Source organism: Emys orbicularis, chromosome 4 (genome assembly GCF_028017835.1).
Source record: "Emys orbicularis isolate rEmyOrb1 chromosome 4, rEmyOrb1.hap1, whole genome shotgun sequence".
In the NCBI taxonomy this organism is placed as follows: domain Eukaryota; kingdom Metazoa; phylum Chordata; order Testudines; family Emydidae; genus Emys; species Emys orbicularis.
In genome coordinates this window covers 94,365,794-94,377,821 of record NC_088686.1, presented here as the reverse complement: position 1 = coordinate 94,377,821, position 12,028 = coordinate 94,365,794, and the positions used below count along the sequence as shown (strand labels likewise).

Sequence of the window (12,028 nt, the reverse complement as noted above, 5' to 3'; positions counted from 1 at the left end):
CAAAACGAGGATGTTGTATCATACATGAGCTACAAATGGAATAAATACCAGCTGGAAATATACTCTCTTTAAAGTTGTTCCTAGAGAAAGCTCCATGGTAAAAATGATCTTGATAACTATTTTCTGTTTGTATTCAAGAACTTGTTTGATGCACATTGTATGAACTATTTCCAGTGCAAATTAAGTATGGTTTACATTATTAACATCTTAAGAGTATGCATGTGGGGTGTGATTTGGGGAGGGGTTACAGGGGAAACAAAGGGAAGGAGAGAAGTTGGAAGCGTGTAGGGATATCCTATTTTCCCTGGATATATACTTATAATTACAATTGAGGTGAATAGGTGATAGCTAAGAGGAGATGAAGAGAACAGATAAGAGAGCTTTAGGAATGAGTTTGATATCTAAGCAGGCCCCGTCCTAGAAAATATCTTTTGAACTATTGACCCAGCTATTTAAACTTCATCCAAAAGTCAAACTGACTTAAATACGCAAGCCCAGACATGAGGACTTTTTAAATTCTGGTTTGGTACAAATAAAATAAGCTGCAACATTTAAAATCTCCGCCAGAAGTTTAGAAGTAATAAATTTAGGCCAAAAATTTCAAATCAACATGCCTGAAATTAAGCTCCTAAATTGCTTTTTGAGTATTACAAGAACCAGCCCAATTTTCAAAAAGGCTAGTCAAGCAGAAATTCCACTGGTAACTGAAAGACGTTCAGCACATTAATACATCTTAGGAACCTAACTTTATGAATCCAGGTTTGAGAATTCTGGCCTTAGCTTCAAAACAAGTTTAAAGTATCTATAAAGAGAGAAGATCTGACACACTCAAAAAAATCTAAAGTGACTTCCATGTTTTATACTGGGAGAAAAACATTTTAATTTGTATTTAAAGGAATTCAGATTTCAATTTGCTCCTCTCGTTCCTTATGAGCATTTATTAAGGAACCATAGAAGGTTGTGTTAGAAAAATACAGTCAATGCAGTTCTATCATGCTATTATTGTTAACTAGTCTGCTAAGGTGTTTTGCATTTGCCAATATAAGACAATTATAGCTTCTTCTAAAAGCAAATGTAGAGCTCATTGAAGAGGCCAGGTTAACAGGCATAGAGACTGAAATCCCCTCGCCAGCAAACAGGTAGTCATGTACAACGGTAATTACTTCCTAAGCTCTTGATAAGAGCGTCAACCCTGGCCTACATGGACCACCTGTAGGGATAGGGGTAGCTCAGCCTATATGGCAATTTAGTGCCTGATACAACTCCAGCCGATTTCAGTAGGAATTGGAATCTTTAGCTTTGCAGCTGTGACTATGAACATTAGTACCAATTGCAATGTTGGGAATACATCCAAAAGGAACTGGGACCAAGATCACAAACTTGTTTCATACAGGCCAAATAACCATCAGTGGGCAACTTTCAGTCACTAACTATCTCATCCTTAGTGGTGATGGAGAGGCAAAATGTCCTGCATCTATTATCAATCTACATTAATTCATTTTTAACTCATTGATGTTGCTAGAATTGTTCTCCATAACCTGATAAGAGTCAGCAAATGAACACCAGACCAGGCAACTTCTAAATATCAGAGAAATCAGTTAATTCATTTTCACATTACTATACTTTTTTCATAACTCAAATATTAGCTAGACACAACATGACAATATTTTAGACACCATTGCCTTTGCTGTTGCAAGGCATTGTCAGAAAAATTTAGAATAAAAAAAGTGGTTCTGGATATTTTTGTTTTAAAGAAGTGGTGTGGTTCTTCTTATGTCTATCAGTAACTGTATTAATTCAATATTCTTTCCTTTATGGTCCAATCTATTAGTTATGATTGTGGAATTAATGTTACAACATGAAGTCTGAACAGCAGGATACTTGGTGGATATACACCATGATGAAGGTATGCTAATAAGCAATTGTAAATTAAGAAAATTTTGTATATGTACAAAAAAGTTAGGAACTATAGAACTGAAAAAATATTAAACATGGATCCAATCCTTCCCAAAGTTCAGGAATGTATAGTACAGCATTAGGTTGGGTCCATTTCTAATTTTACTGAAATACACAAATTTAACTAAGTGTGCTAATAGAGCAAATTGAGCTATTAACCCAGGATATCCAACTGCTGCATGCCAGGAAAAGGTCAGAATTGGGATTTTCCAAGTGACAAAAAGCAAAAAAAATAAAGTGATTTTTACAGTGATCAAATATTCTAACAGAAACTTGGGGGGGGGGGGGGGGAGAGAATTGTAAATTGTACTGAAGGTCCTTTTATTCTAATACAACTAATCAGAAGAATTATTTGCATAGTTATATAACAGTAACAACCAACAGAGCAAATCCCATCTAACAGTTTTGCATCTTCTGTAGTTATGGTTAAAACTACTGTACAAGCAAAAATATATGGTGAACTACATCATCATAGAGACTGTTCAGTCAAAATTCACTGTACTTGCATGCAGGGATATTACCATACTATACATTTACCTTTCAACTACACAGAAGTCCCAGGACTTCTGTAGCAGTCACAGAAGTGACATATTTTTCACCTCATTTGCCATCATAATATCCTTCTTCCATATAATTTCTTAATATTAGTTATGGCAAACAACTTTAATCAAATATTTTACACTGTTCACCTACAAACTTCCTAGCTAGTCAGCAACTGTTAGAATTATTCTATCTTTTTAAGTATAAACATTTATTATTCTGAATTCTCAGATTATTATTGCACTTTATTTGCTCAAAAGTAAAAATAACTATAGATGGGGCCTACAAAAAGTATTCCAACAGCTCAATATGCCAGTTTGAATATTAATGTCTTATGTTAACTGTGCTTCTTCTGCCAACAGAACAGTAGGTTGAATGGGAGTTTTTCTTCACAAATCAGAAGAGTGAACAATTTAGTGCAGGGCCAAAGAAAGTCTTTTTTTTAAAATGCAAACATTATAAAGAACATTAATATTATTTGTTTAGCACCAGCAGTGCGCTTAGCTCTATACAATACACAAACAGCTCAAGCCTCGAAGATCTTACGAGACAGCAGTTACACACACAAAATGGGATACAAGCTCAGAAATCCACAGATAATTATCATCATCATCATCATCATCATTAGATTTTAAACTCACTTCTTGTGTTCATGGCAGAAGCAGCACATTTTTAAAACAGTAACTTGTATTGAGAGGGTGCTGGATTGACAAATTGTCAGCAAAATCAGATTTTTTTGTTAATAAGTTATGTCTCAAGGATTTTTTGCATACTACCACTTTTTACATGTCAGATTTACAGTACCTGTATGAGTATTTAGGGCATAAAACGCAACCTTGCTTGGCATTTCCTAGGATCAGAGGCTCATTTTACTGTATCAAATGTAATAAATACTTTAAAATAACTTTATTGTATTATATGGTATATGAAACTAGTACATGGTTACCATGGAATTTTCCCACACACTTCTCTCTCTCGAAGTGGAGAAAGACATGAATTGGTGTAAAATAGATTGGAGAGAAGATGAAAAGCTGACAGAATGAAAAGAAAGAAAAGGAAAGAAAGAAAGGTTATTTTAAAATCCTTCAAAATCCTTTTGAAGGGCCCTATTACTGCTGTGTATTTATAATCTGTTTGTTCCTCAGTTTGGCAACTCAGTCCTTTACATATGGTATTGGTTATCATGGTGCTAGTTGAGAGCAGTTCATTTTCTGCACCACCATACAAAGCATGGAGATTTGAGGCTTGAATAAGAAAGAGAGAATTGTTGGAACTGCATAGAAAAGATTGAAACCATAATATAAATCATGTATCTCTTATAGGATGCATTTGGAAGGAGAAAATACTGGTGATACGATTTTGGAGGACAAGATTTTCCATTGAAGAGTGGACTAGACAGAAGAATTACCATATGCTATATTCCTGTTTAGAGCATATACACCTTTATTATGTATTTAAAAATACTGCCAGAAATGGAAATCTACTAGAAGTATGAATCTGTATGACTTAAAGGGAACAGTAAGTTGATAAAATTAGGAAAAACCATCAGCAAAACGAATACTTAGCATTTATATAACAATTTGCATCTTCAGTGTTTTACAAATACTATCTTGCTTGAACCAATTGAGACAGTAAAGCTTTCAGTATATGACATATACGCTACAAGACAATGACAGTTTATAAAACGTAATAAAATATATTTCTATGGGCCGCAGCTCCCTAACTCAAGCCTGTGCCTAACTCAGGATATGAGTAGTCCCACTGTCTTTAACTGAACTACTTGTGTCCTTAAAGTTAGACACAGGCTTAGTGCTTTGCTGGATCAGAAACTTACTGCATTTAGCTACCCCTCTCTTTTTGGAAAAGAGAACATTAAAGAAAAAGAAAAAAAAGATAGTTTACAACAGTAAATTGCAGTAGTACCAGTTCAACAAGTATACAGAGGGCAATTTAAATTACTATATAGTCCTCTTCAAGTTCTATCTTTGCTTAATGGTTTCTTCTTAACAGTTTATTTTTGCTGCTGTGCTAATGCTGGGATACAGGCTGTAATTGTAATTACAAGTGTATTTTTACCAGCATGATTTCACTAGCTCCTATTTGTGATGTCTGGGGATAATGTTGTGTCTCTGTGTTGGAACTTCCATACTATAAGAATGGAACTGAACATGTTAAAAAGTATAATGAATAACTCTCAGTCTTAGAAACCCAAATGGAAGACTGATATGCAAAGTGAGGGAAAAACAATGTTATGTGAAACACTATGAAATTTCTTCAGCATAAAGACAAAAAACGAACAAATAAAAAGCCACCCCACAAACAACTTCTTGATTCAACATTTCTCACAACAAAGGATAGGATTTGCATGGAACAGATTTGGTTCAAAAATCAAGTTCATGAATGAAGGGCAGGACAGAAGTAGCTGCTTTAAAAATAAAAGATCATTTTTAGTGTAGAAGAAAAAGGACAGAGCTCCCCATTGGCTAAAGCGAAAAGAGTATTGAATAGTTGTTTAAAGTAGTGATATACAACTGTATTGAGTGTACTTTTAACAGGTATGTTGGCAAAGTTTGGGGGACAATGTAGTTAGGCACTGACAAGCCTCACTACAACCCTAACGGCCCCTATTCTATCCTAGATCTGTACCTATTACAAATGCTCTTTTCAACATGGCTCTTGCTTTAACCTTAACACACTTTTGTTCCATGGGGTAGGGAGCTTACAAAACACTTCCTTGAAGCCCAACTGTGAACGAAGGAAGTTTGTGCATGGTGTTATTGTAAATATCTTCTGCAAAATAAAGATGTAGAACATTCTATTATGCAAACCTCCACAAGGAGTTTTAAAAAAACCAAACAAACACACACTATAAGTCCCAGTAACAATGAAATACAATACACTACATTGTCAATTATTTATCTGTGAAATTGTTAGTAGTCAACAGGGAGAAAAAAATCTATACACAGGTCTTCATGCATGCTGTAGTCAATTTAGCAAGTGATCACATATATACAGCTGCAAGCTATATAGAGGAAGCCAGGATAAATAGTTCCTTGAGGCCAGGAGGTTAGTGAAGGTTCAGTGCAAGGAATCTGAATTTTGCAAACCTGCCAGTCACCCATGGTTTGGATTCCTTCAAAAAGGTAGTTGCTACCTTCTGGGGATGAAGGGCTTTCATGTAGTTCACCTAATATTAACATCTCACTAAGTTCTCATTTTCATTTTTTCTAGAAGCTGGGAAGTTACTGAATGCTTAAAGACAGGGAATAGATCGCTTAGATGGGGTACAGAGTATGTAGGAAGAAGTTTCCCCAATTCACCTTTTCAAATACAGCACTAATCATTATGTAAGCAAGAAAATGGTGGCTCAGAAGATTGAGCCCATGGGTAACTGTCCATGTTTGCTGTACCATGCTGGGAATTTCAAACTCCACTTTATAAAATAGAACATGCACAAGAATCAAGATGGTCAGTTTAGTTATCTTACATTTATATTGTACTTTTCTTCTCAAAGTGCTTTACAAACTATACAGTAGTAATGAAATGCAGCTATGTGTCTCCCTTAAGAAGGATGTTTCTCTCTCCCTAAGATGGATCAACATTCCTGATAAGATAGCAGAAGTGTTCTCTCTTCTCTCTCTACATTATGTACAGCATAGGAGAGGGGGAGGATGCAGAAGAGAGATTTAGGACACCAAGGCAGAAGAATCGTTTCCACAGAGCAAATACCATCTTATCATTTATTACCTCACCTGTAGATGCCCAAACATAGTAAATGCTAGCACTACAGATATCTGCCTCCAGGGATGAAAGGGCTGAGTCATGCCTGTGATACCTGAAACTTAAAAACTTGTTTATACTGAGGATCTACCTAAACAGCCATTAGGATAGCTGCACCAGTGCAAGCCCCTAGCCTAGCATAGACAGGCAAAGCCACTATTTTCAATGGTGGAACTTGCCCATTTGAAATCTGTGTACATTGTGCTGATGCAAACCACACAGTATAGCAGTTTAACTAATTTACACAAATAAATACATTATACTTAGTTCTTACCCAGTGCTTTTCTACAATGTTATAGAACTGCAGCTATACCCGTGGCTAGCCATCAATGGCTGAAAATAGAGCAAGTCCCTAATTTAGATAAGATCTGAGCTGAGACCCTAGGCTTCAAACCCACAGTTCAAGTTCATGTCCAAAATGCTTCCAAGGTCTAACACCACAGAAGGCAACTACACTAGGGATGTATTTGGCACTATTTCATAATTTGAGGCTTAGTCCAGTAAGCCACCCCCTTCTCTGACAATCTGAATGAATAAAGATTTGAAATAAATGAAGAGTGAGACAGCAAGTGTCTCACTGGGAAAAACCAGGCACATCAAATCCTTCCATTCCAGGAAAAAAAAAAAGAAGTATAAACGTATACGAAGCCCAAATAGCTCGGTGCAGTCGTCTCACCCCACAAAGCAGGTTGTAAGGACCTTTACGCGCATCTCCCCCATACCCCGCAAAAATAAGGAACCTCGAGGATGAGTGTCAGGTGAGGAGTCTCTCACTCCCCTTCCCCAAGTCAGCGTGGCTTTGGGGATGGTCGGACTGGCAGAAAGAGTCTCCCACAACCACAAATCGGGAGGCGGCACTGAGGTAGCTGCGGGTTTAAGGAAGGGAAGAGGAGCAGACAAGGAATAGGAGGAAGGGGGCAGCCAGCAGAAGGAGGTGGGGGATAGGGGACAGTCAGCCAGCATCCTGCGCTGCGAGGCCGGGTCCCGGCTCTGCACCAACCTAGCACACAATCCAGGGAGGGGAGCCCACTGGAGAGCAGCAGCTGCCCGTGGCGCACCGAGGGCCGGGTGCCCGCGATTGCGGCCAAGCGGCTGCTAGCAGGAACTTTCCGCTGGAAACTGGTAGCCCCGTCACTCGGCGTCGCCCCGCCGGTCGCCAAGGCCGCCATCTTAGCTTCCTCCCGGTTGACAGGAGGAAAGGGACGCCGGGAAAGATGAGCTCCCTTCCCCCTCCGCCTGCTTCGACCTATGGGGAGACGGTTTGGGATCCTCGCCAGCCAATAGCAAGGAGCGTTGTTGGCAGGCGTTGTAGCTCTGGTGTGGGGGAGGGGGAGATCCTGAAGCTGCGAGGCAGGCAGGTAGGTAGGTGAGGGAGGGAGGGATGGCGGGGAAAGGCTGCGTCTTACCCCTTATCCAGCCGCTCCGGAATCGAGGGGGCTCCCCACCCCGGGTGTGAGATCACGGGGGTCTTCCCCTGACACCTCTGGACCAATGTCGCCCCTGACCAGGAGGTTTTAGGGGTGCGTGTCACGGCGCAGTGTCCTGAGCTGGCGGTTCCCCCACGGACCCCGGGCGTCAAGAGGGGCGAAGGAGGAGCTGTTCTCTTATCCCCTGAACGCCGCGCGCTGCTCGCTCAGAGGAAACCCAGGACTCGTGAGACGCGGGGCACCTGTAGCGCGAGGGGAAGGTTGGCTCCAGCCCAGGGCTCTTGGAGATCAGGAGTCTAATCCTGACCGACTGACTGGTGACCTTGACCAAGGCTCGGAGCCAGCCGATCCCTGTGTCTGTGTGGAACCATGTTGACTTTAGAGATGGTCCGTCCATGTGGTGCCAGTGTAGGGTTGCGTCCTAAGACTTCATTATGTGAGGGGCCAACAACGACTTGAAATTGAATGTTAAAATTTTAAGTATTACAGGTGCTCTTAAATTACCTGGCCAATCTCAGTGCTTTCACAGTTACAAACTGTTTTTCTCCTCTCGTTTCTGTATAAAAAAACATAAACCGGAAACTCTACATGACAGGGTAGTAAATGCACAAAACAAAAGCTTGCTTTTAATAATATTAAATGTTACTTCTAACAGCAGGTAAGGAGATTTAATCAGAAGTGTGATGCTTAAGTAGGCAGTCTCCCTTCATTTCTATTAAACACTTTGAGATTCTCTGATGAATGGTGCTATTTAAGATCCCCTCTCTCTTGAAGTGACATCCAGGTTGGGGGACCCCCACATAAAGCTCATGGCAAGATTAGGGCTAACGTGAAAATGTCTTAGTATGAGAAGTGTAGTTCCCATATGTCACTGGTTTTTACTATATTTGAACTAGTCGCTAACAATACAGCATGTTTTTATTTTGCGTCTTTAAGTAGTGTATATGTTGTTTTCTATTTAGCCTGTGACCTGACTCTCAATAATACAAATTCTAGAATGTAGAAAACCCATGAAATACCTGAGTTTAGTATCACCATGTGGCTTCTGATAATCATTTTAATCTCATTTTATATATATATATATATATATATATATATATCTAAATTTTATTGAGTATATTTTAGCTCATGTGCTTTCTGAAAGAAGCCTTGACAGTGAGGTGAATTTTGATTTAAAGACTGGCCCAAAGGAGAGCTGGGGCTCGTATTTGTGTGTCCACATTTTTCTCATGTGTAATTGTCACATGCACATTTAATCACCAAGATTTTATAAACTAGAAAAAAATCAAACATGATTTATTGTTTAAAAAAGCCCTCATGATGTTTAAGCCAATTTGGGGCAGGTTCTCACTCTTGATTTTTGCACGTTTGGGGTTGGAAATACTGGTGTTTTTTTTTTTTGCTTATGAATTTCTCTTAAAACAATATTTGCATTAAAGATAAATTACAAAGTTTTGATACTCCAGAATTTTAAAAGGAACAAATGTTGTCCCTCTTGTCAAGTCTAAACACATAAAGCTTGGCTTCTAGCATCCTAAAATCCCACTCAGCAAAATCACACTGGTTCTGCTGCAGTCGGAGCCATCTGCATCTAAGGCCTCCTCCTTCTGCACCTGTTGGGAAGAAGGGGCAATGCCAGGATTTGCACTAAGCCAGCATTGCCAAATCACTTGGTTTTATAATGATCCTCAATATTTGTTTGATGGTTGGGGCAGGGCTCACTCACCCTCAGAACACCCACCCCCAACCCCTGGCATCAGTTGGGATGTTACCACTATCTTTATCCCCAGCTCTTCTGTTGCTCAGCCCTCCGGCCAAGTCACTTAAGTTCAGATCTTTTCCAAGGTATCAAACAAATCCAGACAAAAGTTCAAATGGAACTCTGCTTCTGCTGCTGCCACCTCTATTGTCTCTGTGTAACCTAACCCTCAGCCAGAGAGCCCTGGCTCCTTCAGTCTACTTATTATGGCTTAGCTCCACCCCCTCTGGCTAAGAGTCAATTAGCTACTCACCTCACCAGGTGCAAAGTATGACTAATTAGGTGCATTCACTAGCCCAGCAGGTGATGGGGATTAAGCCCCTTCAATGACATTTTTTTAATTTCTGATTTCTGCCTTCAATCTTGTGAAATTTAGCCTTCATCCAAAATAGTCACCATGTTGCTTTAACTTTTGTAAATGAAAAGCGTGACTGCCCCCAGCAAAAACGGATGTTATCTCTCATTGGGTATGTCTACACTCAGAACCGGCACTAGGCATAAGCAGACTAAGCAGTTTCTTAAGGCCCCAAGCAGCTTAAGGGGGCCCCCTATTCGCTTTTGTTATGTGTTGTGTGTGTGGCGGGCTGCCAAAATATTCCTGCTTAGGGCCCCGCAGTGGGCTAGCACCGCCTCCGTCTGCACTGGAGCTGTAAGGTGTAATTTCCAGCTTGAGTAGACATACCTGTGCTAGCTCTGATGAAGCTAATATGCTAAAAATAGCAGTGTAGCCACAGCACCACAAGTCACGGGATAGGCTAGCTGCCCCCATTGTGATCCCATCTGACACATAAGATATGTTCTTAGGGAGCTAGCCCCTCCTGCTACTCACACCGCTGCAACTACACTTCTGTTTTTAGCATGATGCCTTGCTTAAAATTAGTGCATGATGTGTACTCAAGCTAGAAATTATACCACTAGCTCCAGCATAAATTTGCACATTGTTTTAATGGGGCTTAAGCTAGACTACCCTGAGGGAAGTCAGTTCCCCCTTGGTCACCATGGGATGGGAAAATGTGCAGGTGATAGAAGTTGGACTTTGGACAGCAGGAGGGAGAGGGCATGTTTTAGGGAACTGGGTAGGGGTCAGAGAAACGTTGGAGAAGCAGAAGGCAGATTGAGAGGTGATTCAGGGGAATCTGGCCTGGCAGAAAAAAATGGAATGCATAGGAGACTGTCAGGAAAAAGGGAAGGAAATATGGCGGTCAAGTGACTGTAGACTAGGATAAGTGACTGGGAGAGCATGCAAAGAGAGGGAATGCAGCAGCTCTGTCTTCTGTATAGCTGGGGAGGGTGAGAGAGAAGGAAAGGAGGGCTGCTAATATCCCGGGGACAGGAGAGGATGAGTTCCCTGTGATCAGTGAACAAGGAGGCTGCACTTTTGTGTGTGTATTTAAGTCTGAATGTTGACTCTGAGATAATTACATACAAGTTGGGATTTGGTGGCTTTCCCCTAAAGGCGGCTTAAACAAAAAATCAAAAGGCAGGCAATAAACAATGCGACTTTTATTTAAAACATGTTTACTTAGCCAGTCTCGTGAGTTTTTTTGCGGAGGTGGAGGAGTCTTGTAATTTGTGAATGTCTGGGATTGGCAAACCTGCCGAACAGAATAAATGCAGAGATTGATTCATACCCTGTTCTCAGTTTTACAATTCCATTAATTTCAGTGGAGTTGCTGATGTAAAACTGATGTAAAAGAGTGGTGAATGAGGCTCAGTCTAAAAATTTCAAATATGCTTAGATTTTTAAAACATAATATTTGAAATCAGTGCCTCCTTCACTTTCCTTCCAAATTATATTCCACATATTTAAATATTTGAAATAGCGTGTTCGCACTTGCAGCAGTATTCGGAGCGGTGGACTCTGGGCAGTTATCCCACAGAGCATCTCTTCCTCTTCTGCCACTAAGAGTTGTGGGAAGGCGGAGGGGGTCGCGGGGCATCCTGGGTCCTGTCCCAATGCCCCGTGATGCATTGCTTCGCATCCCAGCAACCTCTGTGCTTCTGTCTGCATTTGGCGCCATCTTTCAACGGTTTGTGTACTGCACGCTGTGCCTCTTCGGTCTGCAGGACTGGATCCCGCACTGTTGACCAATATGCTGTTCGCTCTCACTAACGCTTCATGAGTGGCGGTGGAGTTATTCCTTAAACTACAAAGGCAAGAGGAGTTTGATGTTGATCTCGCCACGCGTAGTAGCTACAACACGAGATTGCTTGTGGCATTCACGGGGGTGCTGACCACAGTGGAACACCGCTTTTGGGCTCGGGAAACAAGCACTGAGTGGTGGGATCACATTGTCAATCACGTCTGGAATGATGAGCAGTTGCTGCAGACCTTTCGGATGAGGAAAGCCACATTCATGGGACTGTGTGATGAGCTCGCCCCAGCCGTGCGGTGCAAGGACACGAGAATGAGAGCTGCCCCGTTGTTGGAGAAGCGCGTGGCGATTGCACTGTGGAAGCTGGCTACTCCAGACTGCTACCGATCGGTCGCTAATCAGTTCAGAGTGGGGAAAGTCGACCATTGACTCGTGTTGACGGAAGTGTGCAGGGCCATTTATCGCATCCT

At 41.0% G+C, this 12,028-nt stretch overlaps 2 protein-coding genes across 2 annotated transcripts in view; one reads left to right on the top strand and one right to left on the bottom strand.

Moving 5' to 3' along the window:
• The window catches only part of ELP4 (elongator acetyltransferase complex subunit 4), a 268,089-nt gene extending 260,627 nt beyond the window's left edge, over positions 1–7,462 (bottom strand). The window contains exon 1 of the mRNA XM_065403949.1: positions 7,277–7,462. Coding sequence (XP_065260021.1) covers positions 7,277–7,445 — 169 coding nt within the window. The 5' untranslated portion in view covers positions 7,446–7,462. The remainder of the gene's footprint in view (positions 1–7,276) is intronic.
• Positions 7,463–7,581: 119 nt separating this feature from the next.
• Positions 7,582–12,028, top strand: part of IMMP1L (inner mitochondrial membrane peptidase subunit 1) — a 73,383-nt gene continuing 68,936 nt past the window's right edge. Inside the window, exon 1 of the mRNA XM_065403755.1 lies at positions 7,582–7,634. The gene's annotated coding sequence lies outside the window, so the exon portion shown is untranslated. The remainder of the gene's footprint in view (positions 7,635–12,028) is intronic.